The sequence below is a fragment of the Thunnus albacares genome, chromosome 6 (assembly GCF_914725855.1).
Source record: "Thunnus albacares chromosome 6, fThuAlb1.1, whole genome shotgun sequence".
In the NCBI taxonomy this organism is placed as follows: Eukaryota; Metazoa; Chordata; class Actinopteri; order Scombriformes; family Scombridae; genus Thunnus; species Thunnus albacares.
Window position 1 is genome coordinate 17,377,646 of NC_058111.1, and position 16,499 is coordinate 17,394,144.

General features: G+C 38.0%; 1 protein-coding gene across 1 annotated transcript in view; it reads right to left on the bottom strand.

Moving 5' to 3' along the window:
* Positions 1–1,178: 1,178 nt before the first annotated feature.
* drd2a (dopamine receptor D2a) overlaps positions 1,179–16,499 on the bottom strand; it is a 38,777-nt gene continuing 23,456 nt past the window's right edge. The window contains exons 3-8 of the mRNA XM_044354218.1: positions 11,017–11,126; positions 7,138–7,274; positions 5,242–5,450; positions 4,041–4,127; positions 3,317–3,704; positions 1,179–1,974 (exon numbers count right to left, since the gene is read on the bottom strand). Of these exons, the coding sequence (XP_044210153.1) occupies positions 1,778–1,974; positions 3,317–3,704; positions 4,041–4,127; positions 5,242–5,450; positions 7,138–7,274; positions 11,017–11,126 (1,128 nt within the window). The 3' untranslated portion in view covers positions 1,179–1,777. The remainder of the gene's footprint in view (positions 1,975–3,316; positions 3,705–4,040; positions 4,128–5,241; positions 5,451–7,137; positions 7,275–11,016; positions 11,127–16,499) is intronic.

Consider the following 16,499-nt stretch of genomic DNA (forward strand, 5'->3'; position numbering starts at 1 on the left):
ATTTAAAGGATAGGTTCACATGTTTTTATAAGTCTGTGTTAAAGGTGCCCACATGAGTATAGAAACAGGTTTTCCTTGCAGTTATCACTCCTCCTGTTTACATTGACCATTGAAAGATCCCTTCCTAATGTGCTTACAATGTAAGTGATGGGGGACAAAATCCACAGTCCTACTGTCTTGCAAAAATATATTAAAAAGTTTCTTTGAGGCTAATATGAGGCTTCAGCAGTAATTAGTCAAATCAAGTAAATATCTTTCAAAGTTACTGTCTTTTTAGTGCCAAATTCCCTTTTTGTTAAAATCCTTCCACTGTAGCTGAACAAGAAAACACAGTCCGTCAAGAAACAAAGGGAATTTTTACTACAAGATATCCACTTTATCTGACTAACTCAGATGGCTTTAGCCTCATATAAGCTTCAGATTAACTTTTAAATACATTTTTGTTCATAATGAGGACTGAGGATTTTGTCCCCCATCGCTTACATTGTAAGCACATTTGAAGGGGATCTTCAAATGTGCTGTTTCAATGTTCATATGAGCACCTGACTATTATTTTACTTGAAAAATTCTTTTTCTTTAAGCAACAGTACTCCCTTGTTTATATTTTTCTCACAATAACTGACATGTTTCAGTTTGTGTAACTTAAAAATAATGCATGATTTGTTGTCCAAAACAAAAACACATAGATGTATTGCTGTAGCTATTATTTTAGTTCACCTCATTCTTACTCAGCGAAAGGCCGTGGGGAGCTGATTCGGGGGTTGCACACATCCACATGATTATACCTGGAAGCTGCAAAGTCCACATACAGGTCATTAGCTTGCCACCGAACAACTGCACTGCAGCAGTGCTCAGACTCACTTCCGGTAAACATCATCACTCAAACTGCAAACCAATCCTGGGGATAAGAGGGAGACTGCTGAATAATGTAAAGTCATCTATGGATGTGTCTGTATACACACAGTGAACACTGATATTCATGTGGCCCTTTACAGTGTCTCATCACTTCATTTATTGGACATCTTTTGTAATTTTTTTGTTAAACATACATTTCATGAGAAGTTGAGTAGAGGAGCAGTGTAGCATGCATCACATTTCCATTTCAGGCATATAATCACAGTTAATGTGTTAAGAAAAACTATATACAGCAAATAATAATAATAATAATAATAATAATAATATATGATTTTACAATTTATAAAATTGCAAATATGTGGATATTGGCATAGCCATATTATACAGTGAGTACTGTAAATTGTCTCTTGTCATTAACACACATTCCAATCAGTGATAAGTTTTAAAGATTAAGAGCTCACGTATCAGTTTTAACACTGCAATGAACACTGACTTGATATCTATAAGATTTGCTGAAGATTTCCATCATCAAAACACAAAAATACACACACAATAAATAGCAATTTGCAACTTGAATGTGTGTGGTATACACAGATGGCTCCTTACGTGACAAGCACAATGATTTTAGAGAACAATATTACATTTTTTCTTTTCTCCATGAAACAGGTCAATGTTACAGACATTTCTTGTTTTACATTCAGTGATTTGGAGAACATGACTCCACAAACAATTCACATAGAGCCAACATGTCTTTCAAGAAGACACTGTCAGTGTTTCAGTCACTCAGCTCCATAACTTTAAAAAGCAGATCGCAGTTTCCCCCTGTGGTGCGTTTTCCTTAACAGGATGAGGTATTTGCTAGAAGAAATGCTTTTTATTCATCACTCCTCCCTCAGTCTGATCAGACAAGTGATGCCGCAGTTCAGCAGTGCAAGATCTTAATGAATGCTTTTCTGAACTCGACATTAAAGGTGGTGTATATGATAGGATTTACAGCACTATTCACGTAGCCCAGCCATGTGAAAGCATTATACATCTCAGCAGGGACCTTGCATTTTGTGCAGTGGGTGTTCAAGATATGTGTAATGAAAAATGGCAGCCAGCAAATGATGAATACACCTGGGGAGATATGGGAAAAATGGAAATATTAGAAAAAGGCAGAGAGATTCAGGAAAGTGAAAAAGAAGGAGGCTCTTACATTAGACTCGGGATGTCAGTTTCAGTTAATTTTGCTTTCAATAGACTGACACCCATTAACTGGTAACTAACCGTTTAATTTTTAAGAAAAGATGTGATCTAGCTTTTGTTTCTGAGAGCTGTCTAGCAGTCAGTGGTCTGCTCATCCTCATTCTTCTTCACCTCAAAGTATTTTCAATGTGTTAAGTTGCAGTAGCTCTCGATGGCATAACATACTCAGGCTTGAGGTGCCAAACTAGCTCTTTCAATCCCTCACCCTCTACCACACTAATTGGTAGCATATTGGTCTCAATCATTCAGCACACCAACTGGGTGATGGGTTGTTATTACAGGTAGATTGCAGGATTAGCATGCTAGGCTTATAGTTCGTCAGCTGCGTTAATTTAAATCCACCGCAGCTACACCTTATTTTTATGCAGTCTATGGGCTACACACAGCATGGCATGGCTATGCTAATGATGCTAGCCATGCTAATTGGCTGCTAGCTGCTGTGCAGGTTGGTAAAATAGATCAGTAATGTCTCTTTGTATCTGCAAGTTGGTGCACCCGTCAGTGTCAGAGCCTCGGTGTGAGACGCTTTGGTCAATAAATGTGTGTTTTTAAATTTATTTTGTAGCTGCGCTCACCCTCAGTCCTGCAAGGTACCGAAAATTGGCACCAATTGATCTAATGTAAATAATGTGAAGTACCAAGTTCAGTACTGTTGACATCCCTATATTAGACACCCAAATGTGGATGTCCAACTCCTCTGTATGTTACACATACAGAGGACTCTAAAATGCAAGTATCAGAATGATTTCCTTTAGTTGCATCACTGGCTGTCTTGTCTTGCCTTTTCAAACTCTATTTTAGGTCTTACCAAAAATTTTTAGATGGAAATAAAAACCCATGCAGAGGCAGCTGAGGACCTAAGATTGCTAGGAGCTTGTGCAAAAGAGAAAACAGGTTTCTAAATTGTACATTACAAGATAGCAGTAGCTTGTAGTAAATGATAATAGAAAGACATATTTGATCTTGAAGACTTTGAACCTAATACCATGCTGATTTGATGTTTGATGTGATTACTGAACATTGTTTTGTGTGTTTAGAAGATATCAGAAACAGTTATTTGGTTGTGGCAATGCTTCATTTCACAATGTTAGTTCCACTCTGATGTGTACACTCACATAAAACAGCATTTACTTTAATATTAACTTCAATGTAACTGATTATAAATAATTTACCAATGAATGTGAATTTACAAAAACTTCAGTAACAAACTTACCAAGGACAATGGATAACATCTGAGTGGCCTTCTTCTCCTTCTGCTGGGAGATCTTCCTCTTGCTCATGGTTTTCACAGAGGTCTGAGTCTTGCCATTAGGTAAGGCCTGTGTCTGGAAGGCTTTGGCCACAACAGGTGCTGGATCCCCCATGGCCTCTTTTGTAGGGTCTCCATTCCTTTCTGCTTTCCTGCCCTCCTCAGGGGGTGTGGGTGGTGAGGAGGTTGGGCTAGCGTTGGCCTTGTTTGGCATCAATAGTTGGTGGCTGGTGGCCAAAGTGTCTCCAAGAGCGCACTCAGGCTGCTGCTTCTGTTTCTGGCTGCTGCCACTGTGGTTCAGCTCATCCAGCTCCAGATCCTCCCCCTCATTGGCTACATCTTTAATAAATATCTGAGCGAGGTGAGGAGGAGCAAAAGAAAAACAAAACATGGATTTAGGTTGCCATTTTTCATTTAGGTTATTGTAAAATGGGAGACATTTAAAATAATAGGTAGCAGATAAATTAAATTTGTAGATAAATAGATAAACTATTATGCTTTCGCCTTTTTTTTTTAGGTTTGCTGTGCTCACAGAAGCGGAAATGTGGAAAAATGCAGAAACTCAAGGTGACACCTTGCTAAATCTTTTACAAGCAAAACAAATGTGTTTCCAACAATTAAATTTTTAGGGGAAAAAATGCTGCAAACAAAAGAATAAGAACAACAACATCAAAAAAAGACCACGCACCACTTTCTTCTTGTTGACAGGAAAACTCCCATTAGATTTAACAATCATGGTGCACAACCTCACATCCTCTGGATGAGTGCACTTATCCTGAAATGAAAACAGCTGTGTTAGGCTAGCGGACGGTACAATTTCAAGCCACAACTGAAAACAAAAGGACTGTCGAAGCACAGGTCCAGCTGGCTCCCAGGTCAAATAAGGCTACAATGAGCTCTGGCACAGAAAGACTATTTAGCAAGAATCTAATCCGCAGCTTCATCTGTAGTTGAAAGTCAAGTCCATAAACCTGACAGCGTAATAAAGTATTGGCTGAGATTATTTCACTACGATGAAACAAACTCATCCAACAATTAACACTACCAGTGAAACTTTATTGAAATTAGATTTTACTCCATAATGATTATGTATGTCATTTTTCAATATGCTGCCATATAATGACTTCACAGATCATTAAATTACATATTAATGTATAGTCTGGATTCCCTGTAAACTGCCATGTTAGTTATGAATGTTTTCCCTGCCTTTTTTCTGTAACCCACACACACACACACACAGAAAAATCCATGTTCATGCAGAGTAAATCCAAGCATGAACATGAGTAATGTAGTGCACTGGATCAAAAGCATTACATGGCTTTCCTGTGCAGAGCCCATTGAGTTTCACTATGTCAGTAAAATCAATAACCAGAATAGCAAAAGGTCAATTAAGGGCCATCATAATTAGTGTTGCATGACGACTTTTCGACACTGAAATGTGCCAATAAATGTAACATTAAGGTTAAAAGGAGTATTTCATTTACATATAGGAGGAGAAAAACATTTAAAATGCCTTAGGTGAAACTGAGCCTTGCCCTTTCAATCTCCATTGTTTTTTCAGAGAAAATCAATCTTCTTCTTGTCTGTGTTTTTCCCCTTTATGATATGTTGTTACATAATACAATGCCTCTACATAAGACCATCAAGTATAATTGGGTCGATAAAATTATTGACTGCAGTTTTATGAAGAAAACAAATAAACTCAAAGGGCAAGAGATTTTTATGTTCTGATGTTTTTTTCCCAACTGGTTGAAAAGAAACATCATTCTAAAACTTGTACAGAAAGATAAAGATCTCTGGCATAATAAAGGTATAAATCAATTCAGTATCATATTGAAGCAATAAAAGTCTTAGTCATAAACAGGAGTGATATTACTACAGCAGCTCACCTTCAGCGAAGGGGCGATATCAGGGTCGGCAGCCTGACATACACGCTGCTTTGGTTTTGTGTTTACACGTTTTCTACGCTTCCTCAGGACCACATAAATTTGCACATAAACCAGCAGCGTGATGATGAAGGGAACATAGAAGGACACGATGGAAGAGTACACCACAAAGGCTGGATTGGCGATCACACAGAGAGACTCATCGCGAGTAGCTGTGGAGATAAGCACAGGGTGAATAAAGGCTTTAGACTGCATGTTATGTTCCAGCCAAAAATTGTTTTTTTGTTTACTTTAGGTTTTTTTTTGCCACTGTGACTCTTGAAAAAAATTCCACAATAAAATGAGCAATGTGCAGCAGCTTGAACTTACAGCTAAGAACTGATGGTTGCTCTTTGATTATTAATAAAGTCTCTTGAAAATTCATCCAAAACTGTAACAGCTCCTCCCCTCGCCTCACTTGGAGGTCATTCACACGATTTTATTTTTTCCCTCTCTCACTCACTGCAACCCTTTTTATTCCTACCTCACTCAGAACTGTCTTATAGCTTATCCAGAATGCTGCCACAGGACTTCTGACTGGTGCCAAATGTAAAGATCATATCACCCTAATTTTATCCTCTCTGCACTGGTTGCTTCTTAATTTTAGATTTTACTGATTTACTTTTAAAGCCAGCCAAATTTGCCCAAAGCTACATCACTGATGTTTTAACTCCCTTCATACCAGCACAGACTGGGGTGACAGTCCTTAGACAGCTTCTGGATTCAAGACCAAAATGGACCAAGTTAACTTGAGACCGTAAAGGCAGGCTCAGATTAGGCAACAATTTTCGCCACACAGGCACAGATAACAACTGAGTTGTCATGGATACACTATTGATGTCACACTCATTGTGCAGTTCATGTTAAATACTTGTTATCTTCACACCACAGGGTTCCTGTGGCTCAGGAGGTAAAGCGGTTTGTCCATTTATCACAAGGTTAGAGGTTTGATCCCCTGTCTACATGTCAAAGTGTCCTGGAACCCGTCACTAAACTGCAATATGGATGTTAGGCCCTTGCCATGCACTACAAACTTGTGTGTATGCTCACAAGTGGGTAAAAGCACTACACAAATGCAGCCCATTTCCTATACAAATCTGTGATTGTGATAGTCTGTGAAAAATAGAAATGTTTTAAATATGAGTTGCTATAGCTTTAAATCAAATGTTGATTGCTTGTATTTTATAGTTGGTGCTACATTTTCAGTGGTTCCTGCTGCTGTGGTTTCTACTTTGATGTTTCCTGAATCTCATGTTGCCTGGATCTGAAGCCACTGCTCGCATGAAAACAGTTGTGGTGTTCACAACTCCAAAGGTCTGACTCCCGGCTGAATCAACATTACATCAAGGCACTCAGAGGGATGAGTGGAGCTTCAAAGTGACAGGACGCGAGCCATGGGAGCTGGACAGCAACAAGTTGGCGCCTCCTAAAAGGCCCTTAATCGGAACCAGCTTTAGCTGTAATTCTCAGTTAAAGCCCAGTTAAAGGGCTCAGGCTAGCTAAAGGTGGCTATATCTCAGTATGAAGTAATACTTTACTGGCATATGTGAGTGTATAAAACTTCGCAAAATGTTTCTTGACACCTTGTATTCACTTCTGTAGTAACTGCACATGGCCACTGACATTGACATTCTGTTTTAGTGAAATATTAATGTAAATATCAACAAACATTTAAAAGATATGCAGGCTAACTAGTCACAATGCTTATGTATATAATGTACACACTGTACTGTGCAGTAGATGTACCCATGAATAATACAGTACAGCATAACAATTGCTCTACCAATTTAGTCAGATACCACGAAAAAACATTTTTGATTCAAAGACTCCGCAGCAGTTGTGTATTGTATTCTTTCTTACCTGTGTTATTCAGGCCAAACAAAAGGGGACATGATATGGCGAAAGACAGTACCCACACCACAGAGATCATTACTGTGACCCGTCTCCTGGAACTGTAGCGAGTGTTGTACAGCATTGGCATTGCGACTGCTGTGTAACTGAAAGGGGTGAAGAAAAAATAGCCGCTTTAGTTGTAATGTCTAAAAACATGATACTTTCTGACAAGATAACATGGGAAATATGATGAGGGAGTTCATCTGAACTTTATGTTATACGCTTGTATGATTTGAATTTGATTTGATGAGCTTAAGGCACATATTATCCTTTGTCTGTTTTTTTTTTTATTTTTCTTCCTTCATCAGTGGGAGATGTAGCTTAAAGAAGGACCAAGAACATGAAGCCTATGTACAAGTGGTGAAACCAAGAAATGTTGCTTGTCATCTTTCATCAGATCCTTTGTGATGGTGGAGTGGACCTTTTGAAATAGCTATGTGCTGTGTGCTGCAGTTTACATGAAGAGGAGGTACTGAGATAGGTTGTGTTTTCCCCCCAGTGTCTTGCAGGAAAGACCTTATCATTTAACCTTGGTATGTTGGTTGACCTTATTAGTGAGCCTGCTGTAATCACCAGGAAATGCATAGCTTTCTACTGTACCTCGTTCATTGATTTCTGTGTTATTTAGTTTGAAAATCTTCAAAGTCTGATAAAGTCAAGTGGGTAAGGCTTTCAAGAGACTATTTTGAATGGCTTTGTTTATAAAGTCACATAGGAGACATCAGGATAAATCTATGGTAATTGTATTATTCCATGTACTGTATGTTGCCAGTTACACTTTTTGTCCACCTGCACTTGTATCACAGTTTTGGGGCTGGAAAACGGACCTGTCGGCACCAAGATGGCACAGTTGATGGTGCGTTAATGCAGGTCAAGTCACACAGAATTTGACTATGAATTTTGAAATTTAACTGAGCCAGTAGTCATCCCCAAAAGAGAACGACTTAACACAACATACAGGCGGTCCATGCTATTTTTGTAGAGGTGCACACACAGCCCTGTCTAAAGTCACATAGATTCATATGTTGAGCTTTACAGTATATTTCACTTTCTGCACATAAAAATATAAGTTGAATGTGATTACAGGTAGAATCTGTGCTGCATTAAATTAATGGTGCCACCTACAAATTCTTGTAGAACGCTTGAAGGCCTGCCCTTTCAGATCGGTAAATTTGAGTAGCATGGCAACATGAATGATACAAAATGTGCATTACATCTGTATTTTGTAATCAAACTGATGTGCAACTTTGTATGCCACATCAAGTGTTTGTACCCCGATGGCATCTGGTTTCAAGAATTTCTGTTTCTTAAAGCAAAACTCCAAACACTTTCTGGATTAAGATTAAGGATTAAGGAAGCAAATCAATTGGATTATTATAGAGAGCTGACAATTCACATCTTGAACAGTCTTTTGCTGTTCTCACGGTATTTGTTGTGTCATAATTGTGTATGCAAACACATTTTAATATCAAACTGAATATATCCTCTTGAATCACTTTTTGCAACAAAAAATTATAAACAGCACATAAACTTTACAGAAACATCTTTTATTTTACTATATGTTACTGCTCAGACATCATAGCCCATGACTCACTGAAAGCACAATGATCAGTAAATATCTTTCCAATTCAACTTAAAAAGGTCTGGCGTTTGTCAACATTGTTGGAGTGCTGTTAAATCATATTTGGCATGCGTATATTCATATCACCTCCTACACAAAAGCAATTTTGGTCCCATTAGTTCTGCATTAAAAGAAGTTGTGAGTTAACTGGCCATTGTTGGAGGGCACCCCAACTCCAAACGCTAATAAAGTATTCATCCTTTTAACAATAGAGTAACTAACTAACTAAGTGACCTCTTTAACAGCCTTTAGTCGCAAAATTTCAAAAGTAAGTTGTCGATATTTGTATGTGCATGGATTCACAGAAATACAGATCACCTCCCAATTCGCCCCACATCGATGAACAAAGTTTACAGAGAAAGATATAATCCTTTGATGTATAAATTACAATGCTGCCTGGAGCTGCTGAACTGATAAAAGGAAACACATTTGTCCGTGACTCTTATCTGAACTTTCACAAATGAGCATAATTTTGGTAGACACTGAAAAGTACTCAAGCCAGGGGAAGTGGATCTTGATAATGTCACACTCATCCTGTCAGTGATAAGTATTCAAAAGTACACAGCAAGCATGCACACATCATATAAATAATTTCTAAATGTAAATGTTGATGCTTTTCCTCTCCGTCATGCTTGTCACATTCATTTCAAGTACATACAAACAATGATCTACTATGAGAGTATTCAGACTAATAAGATTTTCTCCACATATGTATGAGGAATATTTGTATTCTTATTCAATCACATCAATAAGAATTGAAATTGTCAGTGTGTGTGTGTGTGACCATGGTGAGTATTTGTTTTGCATATGGATTTAAGATGAAATTGCAGCCAAGCAGAAAATCATGTAAAATTAAACATGATGGGATTCTATAAAATGAGAATATGGGAATGATGATTTTGATGATGTTGTGTCCTTGGTGTTCTTCAGATTTAAGCGCTACATCCACAACACACAGATCTCTCACACACCCAGGGCCTGGTTGTCAGGATTACATGATTATTTCTTGCAGTTTCTTATTGAAAGCTCAAGCTTTACATGCTCTTCAGATGAGCAGCTTTCCAATTTAATTCTGCTTCCATCAACTGTTTGTACTTTAATTGAGGCACCGTCATTAATCCCTGAGTCATCATGCCAGTTAAACAACTAACAAGTGCTGTGAATGTATTTTTGGACAAGGTATTAATGAATTCAGAAGGAAAAGGTCTTATGACAAAACATAAGTTGCTGTCATGCACTGGTGTTTCAAATAGCACTTTATTTATTTGTGTATTTATTTAGATAAAACATATTGTCTTACGTCAGATTATTGCATTGGAGACGAATGGAGTTGCTGTGCACCGACATTCCCAGGGGCCATTATTAAAGAGTAACTTGACAGCAGGCTGAAAAGCAGTGTTTGACTGCCCTCCTGGTTGAAAGTTTCAAGTCTTTTGCACATCTGACAGCATCACTGATGGGTGTGCTCAGAGCATAGACTGTAAAAATAATTACGTCATGGTATCATTACCGAATCAACATTGTCACCGTGATAGCGAACTTGCCCGTGACGGCACCAAACAGCAACCTCCGGGGCTGAAAAATGAAGCCAATGCGGAAGTGCCAAAAACAATTCCTTAAATGACCACTTGAGGCTGGTGACAGGTCTGCTAGCTGCTAGTTGGCTTGTTTCAGCCAATCGGCGCGCTTCTTTGCCCATTTTGGATTGGCCGGGAGTTAGTTAGAGTCACACATTGCCAAGATGGCGACGGCCGGAGTGGCTCACTTTGACTAAAACATATGTGCTTCTTTAATCAAGTTTGTGTTGACATTGTTCAGGAGGCCACAACTTTGCCATCAAATGTCATTCTCCTATGCACCTGTTTTACAGGCGTTCATTGGATTATGCACACTTTTTAGTTCTGAAATTGCCATAATTTGTCATATTGACATATTCACATTTATAACCCTGGAACATCTGGAGGCCAGTAATTAGGACTGGTATTGTACTTCCATGCAGTATTGTACTTCCGTGCAAATATACATGAAATGAGGTGTTGTGCATGGTGTGAAATCTATGTCAGGAAAAGGCATTTAGTCAGTAAATAGACTTGTGGGCTTTGATGGTCATGCACTTAAAAGCTGCCCGTTCTCTTTTGTTATTCAGAAGGTAAAGATTTCCTTTGGAAATCCATGCAGGAAGCATGACAGGCAGGACTAAACAATCTGAACAGTGGTGAACTCACCGATCAATGCTGATGGCACAGAGATTGAGGATGCTGGCTGTACACATCATCACATCCAGAGTGACAAAGATGTCACAGTGGATCTTGCTGAAGCGCCATTCTCCTACTACCTAGAAAAGAAAAAAATCAACAAATAGCAGTTTACAGCAACAGTCAACACAACAAAGACAGTGCATTTGCCCACACTTCAGCAGAAACTATGTGTTTTCCTTCTGCAACAAAAAGCAATCCTTACAGTCAAGCCTCCATGAATATCTTTAATACTATTTCCACACCAGTAACAGAAAGAGAGAGTGAATAAAGAGCATAACTGAAGCATGGGAGGAAAGAGCGAAAGACATAAAACGGATAAATATAGAACAAAATACATTTTACAGTGTACGTAAAATACCTGACATCTTCTCACTGACAACAGCAGGAAATAAACACTATAGATTATTGCAAATCTACCCTCAATGTTAGTGAGGTAATTATCCTATAACATGCACCCAGGTCCTGAGTCCCAAGTGGCTTTCAATCAAAGACATGATAGAAACCTATTTGTATTCATATCTCTGCTGCTTTCTGTTACATGATAAAACTAATATCATCAGTGATGCTCTGACAGGCCTGAGTGCTCCAACGCCACCCAACCCACCTGACACTGCAGGCTACCCGTTTCTTCCCACAGCTCTGAAAAGAGTAAGAAAGATGTGTGTGTTTGGGGTGCAACCCCTACCTCTCTGTGGCTGATTAATCTTTATCCCCAGGCTGCGTCTTCATAAAATTAAGAGCCAGTTTAAAGAGACATATGTTATTGCTGATGTCTACAACACTAAAGGTGATTGCAGAATGATCCGACAGCCTAATGAGTGCCCTTCTCCCTGTCGCAACCTCTCCTCTTTCCTCCTCTTTTGCATTTTTCCAACCTTTTGCTCCTGACATTTGTATTCTCTGTGTCTCTACACTATCCTCTGCATTCACTCTGCCTGTCTCTCTCCGTCACTCCTATCACTTCCTCTTCTTGATCTTTCTTTTTCAATCTACAGGTTGCTCCTCTCACCAGCTCCATGGGCCCCACATCATACTTTTTATATCTTCACCATTGCTGTAGCCCATAACAAATGTATCAGGCTCACAAGCATAGCCATGGGAACATGTTTCAAGTGGGGGGTAAAGTAAAATAAAATGTACAAATGTAAAATGTACATCGGCTGTGCATGTTTTCTTACATGATTAGAAAAGAAAAGAAAATACAATTAATTGGCTACTATGGAGACTAACATCATCACACATGAATACGTTTGGGCTCATTGAATCCACAAGAGTCTCAGCTTTCCAGTCATACCCAACTTATGCAATTCTGAGACTGTTTAGGGACCCCAGTATGCAGAAATATTCAAATACACCATTTTAGAATAGGTGAAAATAACACATTTATACTGCATGCAAAAACTGCATATGATTAGCATAAAGTGGGCGTGTTTGTAAAGGGGAGACTTGTTGGTACCCATAGGACCCATTTTCATTCAGATATCTTGAGGTAAGAGGTACCCCTTTGAAAATGGCAATGTCAATTTATCCCTTGCCAAAATTTAGCCTAACTTTCGTTATTTAGCCCCCTTCCTGACAAGCTAGCATGACATTCCTTGATTCCTTAGGTCATCTAGTTTCATATGATACCAGAATCTCCACTCTAGCTTTAAAACTGAGCCGGCACCCCTACTTCCCACGGCCTTGCTCACAAGAGCTAAAAAACCACTACAGGCCCTCATGGCTACAACACAGGTCTAATCACATCAGTGTAGGGCCACACATAGAAGATGTGAAACTGCACCATGTCTCAGGCAATGAAATCAAAACAAAGCTATGCTAAAAGAGAATAACTGTTATGAAATGTTGACTGAGGGAAATACATTATACAATACAATACAATTTCTCAATTTTGTCCTTGCTATTTTGCCCCCAGTCTTCTGACTTAATTTATGGCTTCAGACTGTGCATATGTGCATAGTGTATTATAATTCAGGATGTATCAGCATTCTGACTTAATTTGCAAAGGTAAGGTGTTGGGAAATTGAAAATGCAGTAATGGAGGCTGAGGAACTGAGAAAAAATAGGTACGACAGTGCAATTTCAGACATCACTTAAAATCAAAGTTAAATGAAACCAACACATCCTGCTCTTTCATCTCAAACTTGGCTGTCTTTATGGAATTTATTATAATAATAATAAACAATAACCTTTATTATTGTAGGACCTTTCATAGAAGAAGTGCATACATAAAAGGACACTTTGAAAAGTACTACAAAGACAAACATCTGTTCAAAGAACATAAGATACATTGCTTGCACATATTACATATCACTGGCATAACAAATAATTTTATACTCATTACTCTGGATCACAAAGTTTGGTGGACTTGCTTATTGACAAGAGGGAATACTGTAATTACATCATGACATTCATTTACAAAGCTCTCCCATTAAAGCCTCATCTCCTCTCTCATTTAAATCTTGTAACAACAGAACACACTTCATTAATTACTTAACATTAGATTAGCATTATGGGTACGCACGTTTCATGCACTATGCACCTTCTCAGCAAAACGAACTGCAAACTGCACTGAAGCTGGATCCTTTAATTTCACTTGAAGATTTTAAAGTTTTACCATCTAATATTTTTATTATTATTATTATTATTATTATTATTATTATTATTATATATAATTATTTAATTTAATTCTCCTTTGTCTATTGCTGTTGTTGTCTGGCTTTAAATGTCTTGGTCTTGTATGCTAGCTGGATGGTTGACTATGACTTTTTCTTGTTCTCAGGTCTTTCTTGAAGAAGATCTTAATGTAGTTTTAATGACATGACATTAATGACATTTTCTAGTCTTGAAAACTCCATCGTCAACCCAATATGAAGCCTTATAAAAGTCAGGGATGAAAAGCTTCATTTTCCCCCCAAAAAGCATTGATGCATTTTTATTCACCTTGATTTTAAACAAACTTTAAACCTGAAGTCAAGCATAATGTGCCCACCATATGTGCTCTAAATCAGTCACACTTGGCAGAAAGCGAAAACTGTGGTAATTAATGCTAATTTAGCATTTAATAATAAAGGGCAAGTTAAATGCCCTGCCCACACTCTGTGACTAAGCTCTCACTGTAGTTCATGCTAATGCATTTTTAACACGAGATTCTCATTCACAGCCACAGTCTGTGACACTAAAATAAAGTAAAAATGTCTGCAGATAGATAAAGAAAAATAGTTAGCATGTATCGGGCGAGTATAGATGTTGTTAAGTCACAACATTGTTACCAAACACTGAACAGATAATGCTAAATGTTGTCATTATCTTAAGAAATGGAAGAGGAAGCATGTTTTGAACAACATGAAATGAATAAACAAATTTAAAGAAGCCTCTCAACCAAAGCTCAGCTGTTGTGAATTCCTAATCTTCATTTTCCCGACTCAAATGTAAATTTAGAGATTATTATAAACTTTTTGATGTGTTTATCTGTATTTGACTGTTAACCTTAATCAGTAGACTCAGGCCATCAGAAAAATCAACATTCCAACTTTTAATTTATTATTTGCAAGGATTTAGAGTATTTGAGTCCAACTAATACTGTCTCAGTTTATCCCACTTCACATTAGCAGGCGGGCTGACAGCCTTAGATGGGTACGACAAAATCAGATGAGCATCTCACTCCAAACACATGCTGGGTAATCCATTTGACTCTGACAAACCTTCAGTGCTTAGTTCTCAGCATATTAATCTGTGGAGAACTTCAAGATTGTTGTTATTAGTCTAGGGATAAAACGATGGTAAGACAGATAAGAATATAAATAGGGTGGAGTACTTCTCTGTGTAAGAAACTGCTCAAATGGGATTGTTCTTGTTGCCTGGCATTGGTCTGTATCACCCTCCATCTCCCCCAAACATGTGTTCAGGAAAACATTGTGAAACTGTAATCAATTCTTAAACTATATGAAATATTTATCATGGCAGTCTTGTTATGAGCTACAGAAATTCCTGTGGCTCACATAAATAATTTTGTGACAGAATGTGTGATCTAAATGTATCTAAATATATCCAGCAAATAAGTTAGTGAGCAAAATAGCAACAATCCTATACTGTGGCTCCACCGCCATTGATCCTATATGAACCAACAGACCACACAAGTATCCTGTTTCAGAGTTTCTTTACAAATGATCTCAGGGATTATCCAACAGAACACCTAAGACATACCAAATTGCTTAAAGTTTAATGAGAAATTATTGTAGAGGACACATTTTCAGTCAAAATATTTGTTGAACTACCTAAACTATAACTTAAACCATTTTTCATGCTTGTTCCTGTCCTCATCTTGTAAGAAAGGACTGTGTGACACTGATGGCCTTTCTCCAAATTTAACACAAAAAACAGCAGGAGATTCCAGCAGGAACAAGACAGCAGTATAAAAGTGTTATTGTAAACTGATGTTTATATGTCCTTAACAAAGTAAGGTTACAGGAAACACAACTGTCAAATATGTCTCCAAAAACAACCCAATATCCCTGAGAATGACATCCATACTGAATGATTCCTTTCAACACAAAGAGACTGGACTTTGTTGCCTTATTATGAAACATAACCACAATCTTTTCCTACCCTTAAAGCGGCTATAATCTGTATTTTTATATTAACAGGGGATCACATGACTACTTACACTGTATGTGAAAGTGGTCACTTATACCTAAACCCATAGACTATCAACAGACTGTGCTGTTCCCCTCAGTCTGGCAGAGCATTTCAGCATCCTTAAGCTTTTTTTTTTGTTTGTTTTTTTGTACCACAACTTTACTGTTTTGGTTCACTCTCACCGCTCTCATCAGTGTCATTTTCGGTAGCAGCAGTCAGCTGTTTTTTGCGAAGATGCTCTAAAAACCCCTTGTTTGCCTCCTGCTCAGCACCAAACAGCTGACAGACTGGTAAGTGTGGTGGAGCATTTCCCTCAGGAGTTGGTGGAGTGCAAAGACAGAGCTAAAAAGAGAGTGAATATTGGACTTACATTCGCCAGGTGGATAGAAACGTAACTCCAAATGAATTCTAATATTGCTATATGTCTGCTGGATGTGTACATAGACAACTGCTCACTAACAAGTTCATGGTGATAATATGTCAATGTTGCCTAATCATAACCATAAATTAATCATAGTTTATATGCCTTAACCAAAGCAATAATAATTTAGACAAAGTGTAAAAAAACAAAAAAAACCCCCATAGTGCTGGAGGTGAAAAACAATCAAATTGAACATGATCTGGGGTTTTGCACAATCGTCTGATACCAAAGCGATAGGGTTGCTCAGGAAACACACACAGTACTACAACTTTCTTCAGTTTGGTTCCAGTGCTCATCACAGTCCAAATGTGTTGTCCATGAACAAAAACAGTTAGCAACAAACATCTGTGCAATTCAAACCACTTAACATAATCAGAGACTCACTTTTCTG